This window comes from Gallinula chloropus, assembly GCF_964237585.1.
Source record: "Gallinula chloropus genome assembly, chromosome: 19".
NCBI lineage: Eukaryota > Metazoa > Chordata > Aves > Gruiformes > Rallidae > Gallinula > Gallinula chloropus.
Window position 1 is genome coordinate 6481564 of NC_140104.1, and position 23288 is coordinate 6504851.

At 64.0% G+C, this 23288-nt stretch overlaps 3 protein-coding genes across 3 annotated transcripts; 1 reads left to right on the forward strand and 2 right to left on the reverse strand.

Annotated features, from left to right (window-relative positions):
* The first annotated feature begins 10211 nt into the window (after positions 1-10211).
* METTL27 (methyltransferase like 27) lies at positions 10212-12815 on the forward strand. Its single transcript, XM_084272955.1, has 5 exons — positions 10212-10367; positions 10445-10573; positions 10650-10785; positions 10878-10970; positions 11416-12815. The coding sequence occupies exons 1-5, from the start codon at positions 10260-10262 to the stop codon at positions 11652-11654; spliced, it is 705 nt and encodes a 234-aa protein (XP_084129081.1). The 5' UTR covers positions 10212-10259; the 3' UTR covers positions 11655-12815.
* A 551-nt stretch (positions 12816-13366) lies between these two features.
* Positions 13367-14011, reverse strand: LOC311198908 (claudin-4-like; the record flags this gene model as incomplete). Its single annotated transcript, XM_084272933.1, has 1 exon — positions 13367-14011. The coding sequence occupies one exon, from the start codon at positions 14009-14011 to the stop codon at positions 13367-13369; it is 645 nt and encodes a 214-aa protein (XP_084129059.1).
* A 2671-nt stretch (positions 14012-16682) lies between these two features.
* On the reverse strand, positions 16683-17312 carry LOC311198909 (claudin-4-like; the record flags this gene model as incomplete). The annotated part of the gene is made up of 1 exon (XM_084272934.1): positions 16683-17312. One exon carries the CDS (start codon positions 17310-17312, stop codon positions 16683-16685), a length of 630 nt encoding a protein of 209 aa, XP_084129060.1.
* Positions 17313-23288: the final 5976 nt, after the last annotated feature.

Sequence of the window (23288 nt, forward strand, 5' to 3'; positions counted from 1 at the left end):
TGTCCCCAGCACTGTCACAGCAGCTCTGGCACAGCGGATGGAGCAATGCCTGGGAACTGCCAGAGGGGCACCGGGATGTGTCCCGGTTTACTTGGCAACCAGCCACCCTAGAAGGGGGTGCAGGACGCATTTTGGAGTCCCAGGGACATTGGGACTGGAAGAGCTGGACTGCTGTTGCACAGAGAGATGTGAGAGCAGCGAAAAAAAGCCCTTGAACCCAGAGATCCCAACCCTGGTCCATGGGGGACATCGTCTGAAGGGTCTAGGAGGCTGAACTGTGGGAATTGGCTCTGGGAGCTGGAGAGGACAGTGAGGAAAGATGAGTTTGCACCATGATGGGGCAGCAGGAATGTCCCCAGGGTGCAGGCTCATGTTCAGGGTCACCATGTCCAGGAGAAGCCCATCACGACCTGCTCTGGCACCTGGGAGGGGCCATGACATGCAGCTCCATCAGCAGAACAATGCTGTCAGGTCAGGACCATCCTGCTGTCAGGTCGGATGCTGGAGCCAGGAGGAGGGTCACATCCCAAACAAGTGTGCTGGGAAATCAGCTTTAACCAGAGCCTGAGAGGAACAGACCAGGGCTCAGTAACAAGGGGCCCAGATCACACTCAGGGATGTGCCCCATCCTGCACCTTCTGCAAACCTCCTCCATGGTGTGACCCTCAGCAGCCCCCAGGGATGCCATCTCTCAGTGCCTTCCCCCCCTCAGGAATGACCGTCACCTGGATGGGGCAGTGTCCCTGTCAGCTATCAGTAAATGGTTGGGTTGCTGGGGTTGGAAGGGTCCTGGGGGCATCTGGTCCAGCCCTGCTCCCCCACCACAGCAGGTCCCATGTGCTGAGGTTGGGTGGGGCTGTGTCCAGTGAAGTCTTCAACATCTCCACGAGCAGACATCCCACCACCTCTCTGGGTTCTCATTCCCATGTGTGATCACTCCCAGGGGTGGGAAAAAACATTTCCATCAAGAAAAAGTCTACTGGTGACTGCCCACATTGCAGACAGTCCCCATCCATCAGCCCTGTCCTGCTGCACCCAGATCATAGAATCACACAATCCCAGACTGGTCTGGGTTGGAAGGGACCCCAAGGATCACAGAGCTCCAACCCCCCTGCCACAGGCAGGGCCACCAACCTCCAGGCCTGGAGCTACACAAGGTTGCCCAGGGCTCCATCCAACCTGGCCTTGAACACCCCCAGGGATGGGGCATCCACCCCCTCTCTGGGCAGCCTGTTCCAGCCCCTCACCACTCTCTCTGGAAAGAACTTCCCCCTAATATCTCATCTAAACCTTCCCTCCTCCAGCTTCACTCCATCCCCACAGATCATGTGGGGCAGGGAACAGTGCAGCCCCCAGTGTGCCTTCACTGCTCCTCCCCTCCTCCTCCTCACCCCATGGTCCTACTACATCACCCTGGACAGTCTCCTGGCCAAAACAGCCCTGTGCCCTGCTGAGGGGAGAGGCCAAGTCCCAGTTTGCAGGTGCCATGTCCCCAGGAGCTCTGCCCTGCCTGTGGTGCAGGGGCTTCCTTTGGGATCAGGGCTCCAGGTCATGGAGAGGTCTGTGAGGGTGGTGTGGGAAGTGGAAAAGGGCAGAGGCAGGGAAAGCTTTGGAACAGCCCTGGCTAACGGAGACATCCATTCAGAGCAGACAGCCACCCAAAGCATGAGTGAAACCAGACGGTGGCAGAGAGATAACAGCATAATTACAGTGAAACTGGAATTCCAACCATGGCTTTGCCTGCCCTGAGCCCGGGAAAGAGCAGACAGAACAACAAAAGGTCTACCACACACACCAGTCGCTGCCTGCCCCAGAGAGCTCGCCCTCAGCAAGGGCCAGGGCAGAGGGTCGTGCCCATGGATGGGGCTGGTGGCATGTGGGGATGCTGCCACGGGGCTCCCTATGGTACCCAGCCCCAGCAGAGCACCACCAGCCTGGGGGCCAGGTGAGCATCCCACCCCCACCCCACCCTGGGCAGGGAAAAGAGGGGTCTGAAGTGCCAGGGGGCAGCACCGGTCTGTATCCCCCACCCTTTGGATGCACAGACCCAGGGGATGCAGGCAGAGCTGGGCAGGGTGCAGGCAGGAGCCTGGGGAAGATGCTTCCCTGGCATTGCCCCTCAGAAGGTGCCCAGGACCTCGCTCATTTAATTAATGGCAGTCAAGGGGTCTGAGCTCTGGCAAGACACATCCCTGGTGCTTCACAGCTCTGGCTGTTAGAGGTGACCCGAGGCCATTCCCTCTTCCAGGTTGCACCCATAACTGTAAAAATCACTGCTCCTCCTCCTGCACAACCAGGATGAGAGAGAGCCAGGGCACTGAGACCCTGTCAGCAGGGAGCAAGCAGGAGCAGGGGGTGAGCAGTCAGGGGCTGATGGGGTGCAAGCTGGAGGAGAGACCCAGTCCTTCACCCTGACCTCAACCTCAATGCACCCAGAGACCTTGAGCTAGAGCCTCTCTTGACCTTCCTGTTGCCTGAAGCTGGCACAGGTGTCTGACAAGGCCATGGGGTGTTAAACAGGCTGCTCCTGCCCAACACTACCTCAGAGAGCTCAACACAGCACCAAGCCCGGTGGCCATCAGGTCTCCAGGTCTTGCTCCCCACCACAGTCCTGCTCCTGTGTCCCATAACAAACCCGTTCCCCCTCCCAGTATCCATCACCCTTGCAGAGGGCAATCAGGGACAGCAAATGGGTGACTGCTGCAGGAGGAGCAGAGCATCAGTGTGGGCACAGGGCCCTGGGCTGGAGGACACTGGCACTTGGAGGCTCTTACCAAGGACATGGCTCAGGGCCACACATCCATGGCCCCCAGCCCTGCACCCCAGCACAGCACCCACATAGCAAAGGCCCTGGAGCAGTGCAGACCCTGGCACAACTGTCACCCCATCCCAGAGGTGACAGACCCCTGTGGAGAGCTGTACAGCTGTGGTAGGTTCCCTGCCCAGGCTGGGAAGCACCCATCGCACCAGCCTGGGGATTTGGGTTTATGGGGTGTAATCCTTGCATATCAGGCCCCTGGCACTCTCAGCATGGGAAAACATAAGCTAGTCCCTAGGGTGATATAGTGAGGAGGGGGACAGGGGGGTCCCTCGCCACCCCTGACTCCCCAGGACAGGAGGCTGCTCCCCTCTGCCTATCAGCCCCTGCGAGGGGACGGGGCAGCTCAGTGAGGCACCCTCAGCCTTCAGCTCCCCTCTCCGCTCCACGAAGTGCACCGACCCAGGATGTGCTTGTCAGCAGGAGGAAAGCAGGCTGTAAATCTCTCCAGCTGCCATGGAGCTGGGTCTGGGCCATGACCGTGGCAGCCCCCCCTACCCCCCACCCCCCAAGCTCCCCTTGCCAAAGGGAACAAGCAGGGCACAGGGGTGCTGGCTGGGAGGCTGCACCACGCAATCCGTCTGCAATGCTGCTTGTCCAGCCAGGGGGCTGGGCAGCTGCAGTCTGTATTTCTATCAAACAGGGAGAAGAGGGGTGTATTATTTCATTTATAATTTTAATTCCTCTATTTTTTTTTCCCTGCAGTACAGCAGGAAATAGCTGGGATAGTTACATACCTGGCGAGATGGCTGAGGAACCGGGGGCCAAGAAACATAGGAGATCTGGCATCCCCCAAAGCATCTGTGCTGCACACAGCTTGCAAGCATCCGGGCCTGTGTCTGCATCTGCAAACCTGGCAGGGGGGGCAGCAGGTCACAGTGAGGAGCCTGATGTATGGCCAACGCTTCAGGAACTGGCAGTGAGCAGGGGTGGCTGGAGGTGAGGTGCTGAGCTCCATCCACCCAGCAGTGAAGCACGGCTCTCCAGCCACCGGCGCGCAAGCATGAAGAGCCCAAACCCTTCCCACCTCAGGGCTGGGTTCTCACACCCCCACACACATCCCCATTACCTGGTTTATCTGCTGAGCCACAGCCCAGGAAGGGACCAGGCCCCTCTGCACCCTGAAAGAACCACAGGAGAGGTGCAGGGCAGGAGTCACAGAGCCCTTACGCATCCTCCTGCCCAAGCCAGGAGCTGGGATGCTGACATGGAGAAGTTCCTGCTGCCCACAGCCCACCAAGCCCTGTGTTGGCAGTAGTAGAGGTTAGGATGAGGACCTCCTGAGGTCTCTTCCACCCAGCTCTGCTGTTGTTTGTCTGAGAGACAAGGCACATGAAGTTCTGCCACCCATCCAAGACCAGACATCTTCCACCAAAGCCCACCGTGCTGGCTTGCAGACTAGACCTGGGGAAGGTCAGGGGGCTGTAGCACCAAGGGGTGACCTCCCTGCCTCAGTCTTGTCAGGGCAGCTCCAGTGGAGATTGGACATGAGTGTGGCTCAGTCTGGAAGAGGAAGGCTGTCTTTGGCTTAGCCAAGCAAGTGATGTCAAGTGGGCTGCAAGAGACAAACCTTCAAAAGTAGGGATGGGCTGAACCCAGAGAGAAACTTTGGGCACAGAAGTATCCTCCCTTGCTGGAAAGGATCAGACCAGGTCCCTCCTTACCCTCCTCTCCAGCCCCTATGATGCTCCTCCAGTCCCTCTCCTTTCCAGCATGGTCAGCCTGACCACATCCTAATGCCTGAGAGTTTCCTTTTAGAGCATCTCCCTTCATGAGGTGGGGTTGTGTTTTGGGGTGTTTTTTGTAAGATAATTTCTTCAGCACATCAGAATTATTCTGACCTCTGATTTGGTCCTTCAGGGCTTCTCACAGGCATGTGGAGTGTTCATCTTGGTGTTGAGGATCAGGAGCCACACCAGTCCCAGTGATTGTCACCTCATGGTGACAAGGCATCCAACACCCTCCTGCAGTCAAGGACCGGACACGTGTCCTTTGCTTGCTGCAGAAGGAGGGTCACTGAAAGGTGGGTGCAGTGCCCCAGGGCACCAGGCATCACCCCACATCGCTGCCAGCATGGAGCTGAACTGCAGGGACACGGGACTGGCGCGGGGTGACACATCCTCAGGGACTTTCCCAGCTCACAGCAGTTTGTGGGTGGCTCAGGAGCAGAACCACAGCTTTCTGTGTGATAATCCCAGGGGGATTTTTTTTTTTTCTTCCCTGAACTTGAGCTGAACCCACCCTTGGCACCCACGTGAGCTCCTGCTTGGCTTGCTCTCCAAGAGAACCCAGAGGTGAGGTTGCTCCAGCCGCTGTTCGAAGCACCGTGAGGCACAAGCTCATCGCCAGGCTGTTGAGAACACGGGGTCTACCCAGACCTCCAGCCCACCCCTGCCAGGAGGTGGCCACCAGCCATCCATCCATCCATCCCAGAGCTGCCCAGGACCACTGGGATGGTCAGTGACCACCTTTGCCTCCCCTGTAGACCGTGGGAACCAGGTCGGCTGTCCCAGCAGGTTGGGCTGCATCTGCCCGTGCCTCGTGCTACCCTGGCTCCAGTGATTTAGTGCTGTTTCCGCTGTCTGGGCTGTTCCTCCTCCTTCCTGGGATAACAGGAGATCTCAGTTTTGCCAGACCCCTGGCCTCTCACTGAACTTACTCCCTTCAAGCTGCTTCTGAAGGACCAGGCAGCTGTCCTGCCGTGTCCTCCCTCGCATGAGCTTCCCAGGAGTTATGATGTAGCAGTTCTCAGTCTGCAGCCTTCACTCTGCTGCTCTCCCTCCTTCCTTCTCCAAGAAGTTACTTGTACAGCCTCTTCCAGCTGCAACTGTGAGTTAGGATGGACCCACCACCAGACTTCCTAACCAGGTCATTTGGATCAGCACGGGCTGGAGAGCATTCAGACACACAGCTCAAGCCAGGGAATCCAAAGATGCAGAACTCCAGTAAAAGCCTCCAGAGCTGAAATCCTCCAGCACAGGCAGGGCAAGACTCAACAGCTGGGAGAGCTGGGTTGACATCATTTCAACCACAAGACATGTCCTCAAGCTCTGCAACAGGCTAACTGACAGTATATGGTCACCACAACCCAAACCACTGTCACCTCAAGCCCATTTCTCTCCACTGGTCAAGCCAGACCCAACCTTCCACACACGCCTTCCCTGAACGTGTTGCATGGTCCATGGCTGGTGATTCAGTCCCAGTCAGAACTGGCAAAGCCCAGCTCAGGTTTAGATCATTTCAAAGAAAAAAACAATACCAGTTTGACCTATTTGGCTCCACACCCCAAGGGAACCCACAGTCCTCGTCTGTAGGATGGGCAGGGGGTGAAGCAGCTGAGGGATCCTCCATCCCTCCTACCAAAAGCGAGCTGGTGGCTCCCAGCAGAGCTGAGATTCACAGATGCCCCTAAGAAAGGAAGGTCTGGGGTCCAGGAGGAGCCTGGGGATAAAATTAATAGGGGCAGTTTGGTGCAACAGGCTGTCCTCCTTTATGAATGTCTTTTGGGTTGGGTGCTGGTGGGGGGAATTCCAACTTGCTTTTTAAGGTTCAGGTCCCTGAATGCCACATAGGTCCTCGTGCAGGCAGGGTTGAGATGGCTTGGCCTCATCAAACCTCCAGAAGTGCTTGGGGATCATCAAAATGGACCCCAACAGATAAGGTCCAGACTACCTGGGGTTTTCTATGCTACACCCAGCCCTACTGAAAACACCGTGTCATCTTTTATGAGCCAGAGGAAACCCTTTGCTTGGTTATGGCCACTGATCCACTCACCAGCTCCTGCTCCAGTGAAAGTTTGTGCCTTATTAATGATCTGAACTTAATTATTGATTCCAGCTTCCACCTCCCTGATCACACCCAGCCCATCCCTGCTGCTTCCCAGGAGGTGGCAGTGGCTTCCCCAGACCCAGGGGCAAACCAGGGGTCTCTAGGATGAGCCCATGGAGCTGGGCTGAGCCTCGCAGGGGCAAACTGGGCAGCCAGGCTGGTGGCAGGGGAGGTGGCCAAGGGAAATCCCACCCAGCCATGGGGATGTGAGCAGCCCTTCCCAGGCACCCAGCCACACAGCAGGATTCACCCGGGATGTGATCAGCGAGTCACAGGGCATCTCGGGGCAGGGACGGGGACAGGGAGCTCCCGGGGTGTGCCTGGGGACGGGCGCCAAGTCACGAGGGTGCTGCCCCACGAGAGACAAGGGACACTGAGTCACGGGGCTGAGCTCTGCAGGGTGTTCAGATGCCAAGGCACTGCCCACGGGCGTGGGAGCAGGGAGGTGCAGCGTGGGGTGCCGGGCCGTGGGAAGGGCTGCCAGGGTGGGAAAGGGGTACAGGACGTGCTGGGGTGTGACAGAGCAGGCAGGGGTTAGTGGTGTGAAAGTCCAGGATCAGGGGAAGAGAGGAGATGGCAGTGGGGACAAGGAGAGGGAGCAAGGGGGAAGGGGATGGTGCAGCTGGGGCAGACAGGGGAGCGAGGTTCATGGGCTGGGGGTGTGGAGATAAGACTGTATGGGGCTGCTCATGCTGGAAAAGGCTGAGCAGGGCCCTGGGGTGAGAGCTCCAGAGGGAAGGCACGCTGCAGCAGAGCTGCTGGTGTTTGGGATGGGGACAGTGATGAATGGGGAGCACCATGCTCGGTGATGTACTGACCTGGGACTGCTGTGCAGGCTGTAGGGGGGTGGAAGCACCACACACTGGGGGCACAGGGGGCTGGGGGCACCATAGGTTTGGGATATGGGAGAAGATGGAGCCACTGGTGCAGGAGATGGGGTCACCCTGCACTGGGGGTGCAGGAGGGATGGGAGCACCATACATCGGGCACGCAGGAAGGGAGGGAGCACCATGCACTGGGCAAGCAGGAGGGTGGGATGTGGGTGGCAGAGGTACAAGGGCTGGGGCTGATGTGGGAGCACCGTGTCCCAGGGATGCTCTCAGCACAGCAGGGACACCCTGCTGCACCCTGACCCCAGGGGAGTGGCTGTGGTCAGAGGGGACACACACACACACACCCTGTGGGGTGGCAGGCGACAGCCAGGGGATACATCGGGTACCCAAGGCTGTGTGTGGCACAGGCTGTGCAGGTCACTGGCGGGAGGACAGCCTGTCCCAGCCAGGGGAGCTGAATCAGCTGCTCCTCCCACCTGTCTGTTCCTCCTGTCTGATCTCCAGCCAGCTCCGTGCTGGGCCACGCTGGTTCAGGTCTCAGCCTCTTCTTGCTACCAGGTCACAAGCCACATGGGTGTCAGGAGCTGATGGAGTGGCACCATCCCTGCCCACCATCAATCCCAGCAAGGCCTGGATTCACTAACTGAGAAGCTGGGCAGGAGCCCAGTGATCCAGGGGGGCTCGTGGTGCCGAGTGGTGTGTGGTAGGGATGAAATCCACTTGTCCCTGGATACCAGAGGGATGGGGTTTGTGGGGACAGTTCTGGGGCTGTGTCCTCTGAGCACACAAGCACAGAGACAGCCTGTCTCACCACGGCTGAGGCAGCACGGGATGGATGGGGTGGGTGGTGGGGGGCTGCACAGTGCAGCCTGACCTGTCCTGACCTGTCCCCTCCCCAGTTCTGGGGCTGCACAGTGCAGCCCCCCACCATCCACCCCATCCCTCCCGTGCCACCTCAGCTGCTGTGAGATGCACTCTCCTGCCCTTGCCTCGCTAGAGGACCCTCCGGGTCCAACTGGCTGGTACCCCATGGGATGCTCCTGCCCTGTTCCTAGCCCAACTCTGCACCTTATGGAGTGCTCCCCTTGGCAGGGCAGGTCCTGCACTTTGTGGGGCTCAGGTAGGTGCCCCAAGGAAGGGATGGCTGTCCTTTCCCCCTCCCCCCCCACCCACCCACCCCCGGGCTCGGGATGTGCGCTGGGAGAGGAGGCGCGGGGCTGGGGAGGGCGACGACAGGATCGGGCCCGTGCCAGCAGCTGCGGAGGGGACAGAGTTCTCGTGTGCGGCGGTAGGAGCTGTCGCAGGGCCGCAGCCCCCGGTGCAGGAGCCGTCCGTGTGTCCGTGGCTTCAGTCAGTCCTGCTCCCGTGGGTCCGACCCCTCGCAGCCCGGCCCGGCCCGGCCCGGCCCCTCTGCTGCCCTCCGGGGGATGCTCGCCGGGGGTGCCGGGGGGGGGGGGTCGGGCGGGGCCGAGCGCGGGCGGAGGGCTCCCTCTCGAGGCCCCCGACCCGCACTGCCCGGCCGAGGGGCACAGCCAGTCCCCACGTGTGACCGCGGGCAGGTTCCGGGCCCCGGCCGGCCGGATGCAGGCGAAGCTGGATGGCCACGGGGCAGCGGAGGGGCATCATCCAGCCGCCAGTCCTGGCGCAGAGCGGGGCAGAGGGTGCTGAGAGCCCCCAGCGTCCTCGGGGCGCTCCCTCCTGTCCTCTCCATCATTAATTAGTGGCTGGATTTGCTCGCTCCGCTCCTGGAAGGAGCCAGAAGGCGAGTGATGGGTCCCACGCGTGGGGGGTGGTCCCACAAGCCGGGGCTTGTCCCACGTCCTGCCCCACCAACTCGAAGGTGGGTCGGTCCGGCGGGAGGCGAGAGCCTGTCCCGGCACAGCGGGGACTCACCGGGCGCCGTGCGTGGGGCCTCCCGGGGGAGCACCTCGGGTGGGGGCCCGTCCATCCGCCCCCTCCCGCCCCTCAGCCCGGGCCGGGGTCCCGGATGGAGGGAGAAGGCGTCTCACCACCCCCTCACGCGGCGGCGGGTCCTGTCCCGCTCCCCGTGCCCAAACCCAACCCCCATTTCGCCGAGATGCTCGTTCCTCCTTCCCGTGCTCCCGCCTGCCGCTGCCCCTCTCACCGCGGGCGAGGGACCCCGTGGGGCGGGTGGGCAGGTGGAGGTGGGGAGGGGACAGGTCAGGACCAGCCCCGCAGGGGGGGAGTCCGCTTCGCTGGGGCGGGGGGGGAGGGATGCGCAGGGTGAGGGGTCACCCCGACACGCGTGGGGCCGGGATGGGCTCGCGTGGCGGCGGAGCAGCCTGCCCGCCGCTCGCTCGTCCCTGCGCCGGTGGGGCCCGGGACAGGCCGAGCGGCTGGGCGGGGAGGCGACCCGGCCGGGGAGCGGAGGCGGCACCATCCCCGGGGCGCCCGGTCACCCCTCGGGGCAGCGCTGCCCCCGCCCCCCCCCCCCCCCCCCCCGAGCACTCGGACACCCCCAGCCGCTTGGTCACGCCCGACGCGCTCGGTCCTTCCCACCCCCCCCCCGCCTCCCCCCCAGAGCACTTGGTCGCGCCCGGGTCGCCGTTTCCCATAACAGAGGCCGTGACGGCCAATGGGGTTTTGGGGGCGTTTCTGGGGGGGGCGGGTGTAGAGAGCCAATAGAGAGCGGGGGCGTGGCCAAGACGGGTGCAGGGAGCCAATAGAGAGTGGGGGGCGTGCCCGAGGGGGCGGGTGCACGGAGCCGGCGGCGCGCCGGGACCGGGACCGGGAGCAGGACCGTGGCCGTGGCCGGGGGGATGCGGGTGCCGGCGGCGGTGCTGGAGCGGGTGGCGGCCGTGCACTGCGGCTCGGCGCTGCCCGAGCGGCTGCGGCTGTACGACGGCTGGGCCGCTCGCTACGAGCAGGTAACCGGGAGGAGCCGCGGGGCCCGGGGCCGCCCCGCTCCTCTCCCCGGCGCCGCTGACCGCCCGTGTCCCCGCAGGATGTGGCGGCTCTGGAGTACCGGGCACCGCACTTGGCCGCCGCTTCGCTCGCCTTCGCCTTCCCCGCGCCGCCCGCCGGGGCGCGGCTGCTGGACGTGGCCTGCGGCACCGGGCTCGTAGCGCGGGAGGTACCGGGCGGAACGGGGCGGGGCCGGGGCCGGGGAGGGGCGCGGAGCTAACGGTACCGGCCGGCTGTCCCCGCAGCTTCACCGCCGCGGCTTCCGCTGCCTGCACGGCGTGGACGGCAGCGCCGGGATGCTGGAGCGGGCGCGGAGCACCGGCCTCTACCGGCAGCTGCGGTGCTGTGTCCTGGGCCAGGAGCCGCTCCCCGCCCCCGCAGGTAACGGGCGGGCACCGGGCGGGGGGGCTGCCCCGGAGGGGGTGTCCCCCCCCCCCTTCCACACCCCGGTGATGCCAGGCGTGTCCCCGCAGAGCACTACGACGCCGTGACGGTGGTGGGGGCTCTGGGTGAGGGGCAGGTGCCCAGCACGGCCGTGCCGGAGCTGCTCCGTGTCACCAAGCCAGGTGAGGGGTTCCCCCCCACCCCCCCGGCCCCCGCTGTGTGTCCTGTCCCTGTCCCCCCCCCTCACCGGGCCCCGGGGTGGCAGGATGAGGACACGGGTCCCAGTGGATGTAGGTCTGTGGGTAGGGGCCATCCTGGTGTCACAGCCGGGACGTGGCCTTGTCCCTGCTGCCAGGTAGGGGCAGGGATGTGCAGTGGCCCCCGGCCCCCGGCCCTGCTGCCAGCGGGGTTGGGCAGGGGGACATGGCAGGAGGTGGCAGTGGCATTCCTGTCCTGCCTCCTGGCTGGCCAGTCCATGCCCATCCCTGCTCATCCTTCCTCCTGGCCTGCCCATCCCTGCCCGCCAGCACCGGATGATGCCCATTGGGGTGCCCCTGCCCTTCCAAGGGACACCATCCCCATGGGGAGACACCTGGTGTCGGTGTCACCTGTCCCCTCTTGCCACAGGAGGATTCCTCTGCCTGACCACCAGGAGCAACCCCTCCAACCTGCGGTACAAAGCGGAGCTGGAGGCTGCACTGCAGAGCCTGGAGCGGCAGGGAGCCTGGCAGAGGGTCCTGGTCCAGGAGGTGGAGCGCTGGGAGAGGGCCACCTCTGAGGAGGAGAGCACCCAGGGCACTGGCTACATCTCTGGGGTGGTCTACATCTATCAGAAATGCCCTGTGACCCCCCTCCAGGAGAGCTGAGAGACTACCTGGCTCTGGGGAGGGGAGGCTGAGCGTTTAGCCCCTTGTAGACCCCAGCCCAGCCACCCCCTTCTAGAGCAAGGCAGCTGTGGGGGGGTGACGAGGTTTGTGGGGAGCAGTCAGAGCCAAAACATCCCCTTCCCTTCCCCACTCCTCGAGGTCTGGGCTGTGGGACACTGTCTGCTCAGCAGCATGGGGAGGGTCTCCTGGTTTCACCATGACATCTCGCAGGCCCACCTGGCTCTTCACAGCCATCCCCTGGCCAGGATGTCCTCCCTGCCATGCCCACCTCAGCCAAAGATCCGGATCCTTCTTCACCCTCCCCACCCCACAGTCTTTACCTGGACAACCATTGGAGCTGGGTCCTCATCACTGTGTCCCGTGGACCACCTCCTTCTCCTCCTCAGGAGCCCTCCCACATCCATGGTCAAAATCTAGTTCCTCCTTCATCTTCCCCACCCCAGAGTCTTGTGGCCTTTACCTGGGACTGTCAGAGGTGGGTCCCCATCGCTGTGTTCCCCCCCACCCCAGGAGCTAACCCAATGCACTCTGAGGTCTGGGATTCCTCCACATCCAACAGGGACCAGCCGTGCCCTGGTGACACCCAGCTGGAGCAGCTTCCGGAGCACCACCTCTGCCTTTCATCCCACAGCATCCACTTACACCCCATTTTCCTGCAGCTTTGTAGTTCCTGGTCTGGGTGGGAGAGGAGGGTGGCCAGACATGGGAACCCACAGCTGCTCCCTGCATTGCTGGCCCAGCCTGTTCCTCCAGCCCCTTGCCCAGCTGCCTCCCCGCTTCCGCTGCTGCTCCCCTGGGAACTGGTTTACCCAAATCTTGTGGGGCCATTTCCCCTTTTCCTTTCCTCTTCCTGCAGAGCTGGTCCTGCCTGTCCCGTTCCCACTGCCCTGGGGAACAGGGTCCCTCCTTTGCCTCCGGAGCTCTTCCCAGCTCCGTGTCCCATTTCTCCCACACTCACCCTCCCCGTGGCTCTTCTCACCCTTCCACGTTGCCTGGCCCTCCCACCTTCCCCCTGGTTTTGGGGTCTGTTGTGGGTAGCTGCCCTGCGCCTGTCCTCCCCCCATCTGAACCCAGCACTGTCCCCTGTGTCACCAGGGGCTGAGGCTGTCCCCTTGCCTGTTGAATAAACCCTCCACCTCTGCTGCCTGCCTTGTGTTGTTCCTGGAGCAGTGGGGCTGCTGCAGACCCTTTGGTGGGGGGTGGTGGTGGCCAGAAGCCAGGGAGGAGGGATTTGTTTTTTCTCTGGGGTCCCCTCCCAGTCCCTGAGGGCTCAAAGTACCCAACTCCAGGAGCCTGGTGTCGCTCCGTGCCCTTCTTGGCTCAGCACCCCCTCCCTGCCTCAGTTTCCCCACTGGCAGCCTCCTGGTTGGTTAAGGCTGCACCCTCATGGGGACACGGGGACGTGCCAGGGTGGCAGCCCCTGAGCTGTCAGGGCACGACACCCTTGGGACATGTCCCAGTCCTCCCCCCCAACCCGAACCATTCACAAGGAGCCCAGGCAGCCTCAGTGGCACCAAGATGTTTATAGCCCATCGCCAGCACAGCCCCAGCACGCCAGGGAAGGACATGGGCAGGATGGTGCTGGGGGTGCAGCCGCCGCGGGGCCGCGCTGGGGGCAGGGGGGTGGCAGCAGGGAGGCAGAATTGGGGACAGAGGGGCTGGCCCTTGGGCCGGCCCCCAGGCACGGTGACTCACACGTAGTCCTTCATGGGGTAGCCCATCGGGCTGCAGGATTTCACCCCTCTGTACTTCTTGGGGTAGGGGTCTTGCTGGGATGAGGGTCCCGAGCAGCACAGGATGCCCCCGCCAAAGAGCTGGAGGGCGCTGGAGGCCCACCCGATGTAGAGGGCAGCCCCCAGCTCTCTCTTGAGGGCCTGGGGCACCATGGGGTTGTAGAAGTTGCTGACGATGCTGTTGGCAGACCAGGAGACGGGGATGAGCAGCATGATGCTGGAGAGGATGAAGATGGCACCTGAGACGACGGCCATCCTGCTCTTGGTGCTTGCGTCGTCCACGCAGCGGGTGCAATCGGCGCCCGAGAAGGCGGTGAGGAAGGCGAAGAAGGCGGCGAAGATGGAGGTGATCACCAAGGCACGGGCAGCTTGCAGGTCGGAGGTGAGCTCCAGCAGGGAGTCGTAGGCCTTGCACTGCATCTGCCCCGTGCTTTCGTACACGCAGTTCATCCACAGCCCTTCCCAGAAGACCTGGGCCACCACGATGTTGGAGCCGATGAAGGCCGTCACCTTCCACATGGGCAGGGCGCAGGTGAGGATGGAGCCCAGCCAGCCCAGCATGGCCAGCGTCAGCCCGCCCAGCTGCATCGTCATCGTCGCCATCCACAGCACCTGCAGGGACAGGACACAGCGGCCGCCACACGGCCCTCAGCCGGGTGGGCTTCTGGGCAGCAGGGCCTTCGCGGGCACGCGGGGCACCGCTGCAGGACATGGGGACAGGTGGGGACACGCTAGGGACACGCATGGAGCACCCAGGCCTCAAGGCGCAGGAGCTCCCGCCTGGCACGTTTTCCCCTCAGACAGGACTGTCCTCTGCCATCGCCCCGTCCCAGCTGGGCCTCGCACAGGGTGACTGCCAGGGAGAGTCTGGATTTAGGGAGAGTCTGGATTTTGGGGAGCTGTGCCCAATCCCAGCTCACCCCAAAGCACAGATCCTACCTCCCTTGCCCCCCCCCTCACGCTCCCGTCCTGCCGTGGCAGCCACCCCATGCCCTGCCCCATGGTTGGTCCTTCAGCCTTCCCAGCTGCAGGGAAGAGGGGACAGCCCCTGCCCTCCCTGCAGCCCCAGCTGCTCCCGGAGCAGGGACAGGCTTGGCTTTGCCTTCAGCAGCGCCCTTTGCACCCAGTTTCCTCTCTGGAGCACCGGGAATGGGTCAGAGCTCAGGTCTGCCTCCGACACGGCCATGTCGGGCACACGCAGCCATCCCCACTCTGCCGGGAGTGCAGACCCCCAGCCAGGAGCCGTGGAGCCCAGTGTCACCCCCCCCCCCGTAACCCTGGGAGTGTGGGGTGGCCAGTACAGGGGGAAAGGCACCAGTGACTCCATACTGGGCACGTGTGTGAGTTTTTATGGGCCCTGAGCGGCAGCGTGGTTTCGGCTGTGCCGGCACACCCTGCGGCGCTGCCGGGAGGTTTCGCTGGGGTTTCTCTGGTCCCGGTTTCGGTTTCTCTGGCCTTTCCTCCCACCTGGCTTCCTGCTCCTTCCCCAGCACCTCAGCATCCCAACAGAGACCCGGTGCCTCCCTGGTCTGTGAAAGCTCCTTTGAGCCAAAGCCAAAGTTCCCACCCCCCAGTGAAAGAGGAGGTCAGGCGGCCAGGACAGTGGGAAGCCACCCCAGCAGCCTTCCCTGGAGCATGGGAGACACCCAAAACAGGGCCCACAGCTGCCCACAGCGGGGGTGAGCAGTGGTCCCGTAGATCCCGCTGAGGATGCTCAGCAGAGCATCCTGCTCACATTCCCACCCAGCCACCAGCACCATGGGGCTCTGGGAGTGTTTTCCATTATTGTGATTCCCAGTGTGGGGACAGGGGGGAGCTGGGAGTCCTCGAGCCCCTAGACCCACATGGAATACTCAGGACTCGGCAGCTGCCACCACCCATCATCCTCATGCACCATGCGAGGCACACGGGAAGGACCTTCCCAAGCCAGGGGAGTGCCGGCAGTGCCAGTGTGCCAGGCAGGAAGCACGATAGGCAAAACAGGTGGCATTGCCCACACCAGCCCCAGGGTGCTCCCAGCCAGGAATGCCCTGGGGCCAGCACGCCCCATCCGCCCTGACTGGTGCCCATCACCTTCTTCCTGCTCAGGGGAGACTGCGCCGGGACAGGCGTGGGGCTGTGTCCCGCACCCCAAGGCGTTGTGCCATGGAGGCATCTACTGTCACCCCCTCTGCTGGGGAGGAGAGCGATGGGTGATGCTGGGGCAGGGGCAGGGTTGGCTGGGATCCCAGGGAGCTCCGGTCTGGGGGATCCCATGGGGACTGGGGTCCGGCAGTACTGGGGTGTCCAACCCCCTGTGCCAGTGCTGGAGGGGGCTAAAGAAAACAAAGCACGGCGGGGGCTGAGCAGCTGCTATTTAATGTGGGAAGGCGGCGGTGCGGAGACTGACGGCGGCACAGCCCGGGGGGAGCAGCACGAGCCACCGCCTCCTGCCCTCAGCTCGGGCACCCCACTTGGGTGATTCTGAGGGGAGCCATAGGGCTGGGTTTATCCCCATAGGACAGGGTCGGGTCCTGGGAGTCGCCCCCCCCCCCGCCCCCCCATGTGGGTGCACAGCCCCACTCCTCTCCTGCCTCCCCGACCGGTTCTCCCAGCCCAGCTGCTGCCTTCCCACTCCCAGGATAATGATGCCCCCGCCCTGGGGAGCTGCCACAAGAAAATCTCCCATCTCTGCAGCTGCTCCGAGCCCAGAAAGTAGGTCAGAGTCAAAATTTAGGGTACAGGCAGACGAGAGCCCCCACTGCCCCTCAAGCCCCCGCTGGGGTTGGCAGAGCCACCCGGTCCCAGTGACCACACGGGACAGGTTTGCCATCCCCACCAGCACTGCCATGCGCCCCGAGGGACACGTATTGGGGGGCTTCGCCCCACGAGAGCCCTGTGCCACCCGTGGGATGTGCCGTGGCGAGCTGTGTCACCGCACGGCACACCCCGATACCGGGATGCTCCGGGGGGGGGGGGATCAGGTGGCGTCTGAGAAGATGCCATGACTGGCTGGGTGCTCCAGGGGGAGCGGGACCCCCGCACCACAGCAGCCAGGACAGGACCTTCCCTGTCCCCACTGAGATCAAAGCACCAGCTCCAATCCCCCGGTGAACAAAGGCAGCTCTGTCTGTGCTCCCTCACACCGCCCCAGCATCCAGCCCCCCGCCCCCACCCCGTCCTGGCTCCCAGTCCAGCTAGGGGGGGGCAGGTCCACAAGCCAGGGGCACCCCAGGAGGTCCCGGCTCCCCAAAGCAGCTGGGGGTAGGGGGTGTCCAGGCGGGTGCAGCGGCTTCTACACGTAGTTGCTGGCTGGCAACGGGCGAGCGGCTGTGAACTTGGCAGAGTAGGGCTTCTCACCCCGGGGGGGGCAGGAGCAGCAGAGGATCACCCCCCCCAGCAGCAGGAGCGTGGAGGCCGCCCAGCCCACGTAGAGGGACGAGCCCAGGTCCCGCTTCTGGGAGTCGGTGACCAGCGGGTTGTAGAAGTCCCGGATGATGGCGTTGGCCGTCCAGGAGATGGGGATGAGGATGAGGATGCCAGCGATGATGAAGATGACGCCAGAGAGGATCACGACCTTGGCTTTGGCGGTGTCGTCCTCCACGCAGTTGGTGCACTTGCCCCCAGCGACGGCGAGCAGGGTGCCCAGGATGGCCAAGACGATGGCCACCACCACCATGGCGCGGGCGGCTTGCAGGTCCTGCGGCAGGGCCAGCATGGAGTCGTAGACCTTGCACTGCATCTGCCCCGTGCTCTGCACCACGCAGTCCATCCACAGCCCTTCCCAGATGATCTGGGCCACCACGATGTTGTTCCCCACGAAGGCCGTCTCCCTCCACATGGGCAGGGCGCAGCAGAGGATGGAGGCCAGCCAGCCGATGACGGAGAGGGCGATGCCCAGCACCTGCAGCCCCATGGAGGCCATCGCTCGCTGCCGGCACCCCTGTCTGCCTCCCGCAGCGCAGTGCCAGCCGCCGGGACCATGGCGGGCGTTATATGCCTTCGCTGAGGGAGGAGCACGCCACAGCCGCCGCCGTCCTGCCGCCAGCACAGGATGGAGGGGTAAAACCAGTTTCCCAGGATTCCTCCGCTCGCATTTCTCCCCGCAGCGATGACACTTAATATCCCCGGCTGCTCCCACTGAGGACGATGGAGGGGACTGGGATCAGGCCACCCAGGCGCAGGACCACATCCCACCATTGCCCCTGGGCAGGCTGAAGGGCAGCTGCTGGGGCTCAGCCTGGCATCCTGAAGGGCAAGAGTTGGTGTCTGGGCATCAGGATGTCTGTGCTGCGGCTGCCAGCACCTCTTGCTCCATCAACCAGACAGGGTCCCTCCGTGCTTTTGTGTCTCAGTTTCCCCCCAGGTGGTGGGGTGGTTGGTCCAGCAGCAGTTCAGGCTCCAGCCCACCCAGCCCTGTGCTGGGGAGCAGCATGCTGTCCCTGCCTAGTGCTGGGCTCGCTGCCCAGCAGGACACAAGCGGCTCTTGTTTGTTCCCTGGCATCTGCCTGTTCCAGTGCTTCCCAGCCCTCCATCAGCCCTGGGGCGAGAGGTGTCACCGCCCAGACCCACAAACCGGTTGGAGCAGCTCCCACGGAGGAGAGACGGCACTGCCTGGGGCAAAGAGGGGGCAGACCCCAAAACCCACCCCACCTTGTGTGCCAAGCCCAGCCGGTGTTCACACGGCAGCCCTTGGTCCCACTGCCTGTACTGCCAGCCCAGTTTGGTGGGTCAGGAGCGCAAGGGTCAGAGGAGCCCCAAGGTGCCCCATGGCAGGGGGCAGGCGCAGGCAAGGCAGTGTTTTGGCACAACCAGCTGTATCCAGGCTGTGCCGACACCAACGCTGATGCCAACGCTGATGCCGATGCTTTGGGCGGTGCCTGCCCTCTCCTCCTTTAATCCACAAGCCCCCACACATCCATCTCCTCCCACCCCCTCCAAAGTCCCTCCAGCATCTGTGCAGGTGCAGCACAAGACCAGACCGACCAGGACAGACAGACGGACATCGCACCGTACCCCCACTCCAGCTTAACCCAGTGCCTTGGGAAAGATACCCAGCCCTGAGTGATGGTGGCTCTGCTGAGCACCAGGGTTACCAACAGCACCCGGCTGCTTGCACCAGTCCCTGGGTGTGATGGGCTCTGGAGCTGCCACCGCCCGCACCGGGATGTCCCCAGGCAGAGGGATGAGCCAGGTGGTGGGCGCACCGCGGTGCTGTGAGGATGCCAACACCACCTGGGCTGGGCTCGTGGTGCCTGGTGCAGCAGCAGTGGGCAGGGCAGAACCCAGGCATGGGGATGGTGAGGGTCTCACTGCAGACCCTGACCTGCAGGACCAGCCAGGGAGGAGCCGCCCAACCTGGGACATCATTGTCTGTCCGTCTGTCCTGCTGGAGCGCCCACATTGCTCGCATACCAGCGTGCCCACCCCAGGCCGAGCCTTGCGGTCGAGGGCTCCCTTTAATCTGCACTCTGGAGCATCCCTAGGCCAGACCCTGCCCGGGGCTGAGCGTGGCTTCCAGGGCGCTGGGGTGGGAGGGAGGCACCGTGCGTGTGGCCTCACACGGGCCGTGTCCCCGCAGGCACGTGGGGATGTGCCGCTGGCTGGGGACAGACAGCGAGGTGGGGACAGGGACTGTGCCAGGAGCATCGCACGCCCCAGCCGCTCACATTCCCCTCGGAGCCAGCACCGGCCAATTACTGTGATTAAAGCTGGAATGTGACATATATTCCAACTGGTGGCTGCCACCCCAAAACAGCCCCCATGTCCCTCCCCATATCCCCCAGTGACACACATCAGTGGGACAGATGGACGCAGGCTCGGTGGGGAGCAGAGAAGCACCAGGCAACCCTCAGGGTAGCACCCTGTCCCCAGTGCCCACCGAGCCAGAGGGTACTGGTGCTGCACAGGGGGACCCCAGCACCACCCAGCACCCCAGCACACACCGTTGGGACTGGCACCACACCAACACCACCCCCAGTACACAGTGCCCAGTGCACCTTGCAGGACCTTGGCCCCAGCCCCATCTCCCAGTGCCACCTGCAAGGAGACACAGTGCAGGTACACATCTTGATGGGACCACAGCCCATCTGCTCAGCAGAGCCCCCCCCCCCCCACCCCAAAAAGGCACACTCGCCCCCTCCTGAGCCTTTGCCACCCAGCACGGTGCAGGTGCTCAGCCCCAAATCCAGCCTGGGGGGCCCTGAGCTCTGTCCCTGCTGCACCACAGGCTGATGGAGCCGGTGATGGCAGAGCTCCCATCCCAGCACAGTCGCCCTTGGCAGCTCAGGAGATGCCATCGGCAGCTCAGCCCTGCTTCTGCCAGACGGGAACACAGGCCATTCCCAGGGAGGGAGGCAGGATGAAACCCGGTGTCACCGCACACCACGGGGTACACAGCGTAGGCGGTGCCACCCTGACCTCGCTCAGGGCAGGGGACACCCTTCAGGGCGAGGGCTCAGGGCACAAATCCTCTGCCAAAGGGCTTGGGGACATCCCCAGCCCGGGCACGGGTAACGCTGCCACCTCCTACACACGTGGCACCGGCTCAGCCCCGAGCTGAGAGCCCCTTGTCCCCCACGCGTGACCCTGACACCCTGGCTACCTCAAGGTCCTGAGAAGGCAGGTGAGAGCGAGCAGTGAGCTGGGATCCGCCGGGATCTCCAGCTCCACATCCACGGAGCGAGGCACAGCCGGCACCAACCCCCCCGCACCCTGCTCAGCACGGAGCTGGGCAGCCTCCCCCAGCCAGGGATTAGTTACCGGCAGCACGGAGACTGAATGTTCCCAAAAAAAGAAGTCCTTGCCCAACATAAACCCCCCCGACCGGCTCAAATATGCAGAGTCAGGTTCATTCCGGCTCTGGGGAAGCAAAGTTTAAGCGGCTGGGCAGGAGGGGAGCCTGGAGTGCCGGGAGCAGAGGGGTCCCTGGGGGAACACGGCCGCGGGGCAGCGACGGGTGCTACAAGGGAACGGGACCTTTGGCCCGAAGCTGCTCCAAAAATCAAAGCCCTGCCCCATTCTCTGAGCAAAAAGCGACCTGAAATGGGGAAATCACACCTGAGGGCTGCTGGCAGCTGTCAAGGGATGGGGGAGACGACAGCCCTGGCTTGGGATGGGGGGGGGGGTGCAAGTGGTGCAAGGGGGGGTCCCCACGCAGGCAGTGCTGGGGAGAAAGGGATGCTGCACAAGCTCATTCAAAGCCGTCAGGGTGGGAATGCCCCAGGTATGCTGAGATTTTGGGCAGCCTGGCATCCCCCGGGGGCCAGCTGCCAGCCCCCTGCCGGGTCCTGAGGGCCCATGGCCCCTGCTGCCCCCCAGCCCCCCGTGTGCCGGCAGCTCCATCCCCGCCCCGCCGGCAGACAGAGCTGCCATTGATGCTCCAAGCTGCCTCACCTGCTCTCCGTCGTCGCCGAAGGGGCTCCAACAATGGGCTGCCTGTGTGCCCTGGCCGGGGCAGAGCCAGCACCCCCGCGCCTGAAATATAAGCAGCGGCGGCAGCATTTACCGCCCCGGCCCAGCTCCCCCGGGGGGGGAAACACGCCGTCACTCCCGAGACCGCAGGGGTGGGGGAACACCCCAAACTTTGGGCCGGCTGCTGGGTGCACGTGAGCGGGACGCGGCCCCGCAGCACCTGGGGCAGTTTCTGCTGTCACCTCCTGCTCACCCCCGGGGCTGGGGGTGCTGGGGTCATGGTGGGGGGAGGTAGGGGGATGGCCGTGTGTGGTGTCCCGGTGTGGGATGGGGAGATGCCCATGGGGGGGGGGTGTCCCTCCACTCCCTCCCATGGCACGGGGCACCAAAACAGCGATGCTCCCTCAACCTCTGAGTCTGACCTTTGTCCAGGTCACCACATCACTGGGGGCTGGGGGGGGGGGGGGGGCAGCGGACCCATCCCTGTGTCACCAGTAGGTCTGTGCAGCCACCCCACCTTGTCCCCATCCCAGGGGGCAAAGGTCCCCCTGTGCCTTCCCAGTTGTGGGGGGAGGGGAGAGGAGCTTCACTGGGCTGGGGGATGCAGCAGTGAGAGGGATGGATGTACTCCTAGGACCCCCACAGCCCCACTCAGCTTTGTTGGTAAACACCAGCAGACCAGTTTGCTGGCCACAAGAATGCATCCCAGAGCCCGCAGAGGCAGTCGGCACCCCGAAACCCCAGTGATTTGCCCCTTCCTCCCCCGTGAGTCAGGCGGCTGCTGCCCCAGGCCGGCGCGGCACCGCGCACGCAGCCTGTACTTTGGGCAATTTGGGCTGACAAAGTGGGGACGCGGCACATGGGGCTCTGATTGCAGGGTCGGGGGCTGTGGTGCTTCGCCTGCCCCAGCTCACCCCATCCCTGCCCCAGTTGCCCCTGCCCCAGGGGTGCGCAGAGGGCACCTGGGTATCCCCCCCTTCCCCTGCCCCACATCCCTACCCAGGGGTATCCCCTCCCGCTCACAGCCCTGCAAGGGGTATCCCCCTTGCCCCACACACTGTCTGTGTTAGCTCCCTGGCCCTACCCCTGCCCCACAGCCCTGCCTGAGGTCCCCCCTGCCCCACAGCCCTGCCTGAGGTCCTCCCTGCCTCACAGCACTGCCTGAGGTCCCCCCTGCCCCACAGTGTTGCCTGAGGTCTCCCCTGACCCACAGCGCTGCCGGGGGTCCCCCCTGCCCCAGAGCATTGCCTGAGGTCTCCCCTGACCCACAGCCCTGCCTGGGGTCCCCCCCTGCCCCACAGCCCTGCCTGGGGTCCCCCCTGCCCCACAGCCTCTGCAGCCGTGTCCACCTCTACGTCCATGGGTGCACACGCGGGTGTAGCCGCAGCCATGGGTGTGCACCCCTACCACCGTCGTGTGCCTGTTCGCCTCTGCCTGTGCACGTCCGTGCGTCTGTCTGCGTGTGCAGCTGCGTGTCCGTGTGTCCCAGCCGGCAGAGGGGGTGTGCAGTCGCGTGCCTGTGTGCGCCTGTGCACGGCTGCACCCCGGGGCGCCGGCACAGCCCTGCGCACCGTGCGTGCTGCCAGCACCCCGCCTGCAGACGCAGGGGCTGCCAGCCCAACCCCGCTCTGTTTGGGGGTGCCAGCAGGACCACAGCCACCAGCCAGCAGCACCACAGGAACCCCGATGCATCCCCAAGGGCTGGGACCCCCAGCAGCACCCCGCAACAGGGGCACAAGGCCCTGGGGTGCTGTTTGCACCCTGGCATAAACCCCACAGCCACTCATCCTGGCCAGCTCGGAGGAACTTGGTGGGGGTATCAGGGTACAGTGAAGTGGCAGAAGCCCACCTAAGATACAGGGAGTTTTGGGGTGCCACAGGGTGGCAGGAGGCCCCCCTGGCCAGATACAGGGGGCTTTGGGATGCCATGGGTTGGCAGAGAGTCACCTGGCTGCATATGGGGTATTAGGGTGTCACAGGGTGGTGGAGGTCAGACACGGAGCTCTGCGAGGGGCCAGAGGCCAAGCCAGGTGGTATGGGGTGCTGGGGTGACATGGGGTGACAAGAGCTGACCCAGCCAGCTGTGGGGTGTCAGGGTGCTGCGAGGAGGCAGAGGCTGACCCAGCCAGATATGAGACTTCAAGGTGCTGCGGGGGACATCCAAAGCCAACCCCCCTCCTCTAGCTATGGGCTGTTGGGGTGCTGTGGGAGTACAGCCAGGCAGACACAGGGCTCCCCCCATCGCAGACCTTGGGTGCCCGAGCAGCTAGCGCTCCCTCCCCGGCACCAGCTGCCAGCATCCCGCCGTGCTCTCCAGCAAGTTAATAAGTTGTAGAAGAGATTTTGGCGCAGGTAAGGAACAGGCAGGAGTGAGCCTGGGGCTGCAGGGGCCAGCTGCCACATTCCTGGGAGGCCAGGGGGTGGTGGGGATGCAAGACTGAGGGGGGGGGCAGCAGATGGGGGACACACGTGCACCCCACGCTGCTGC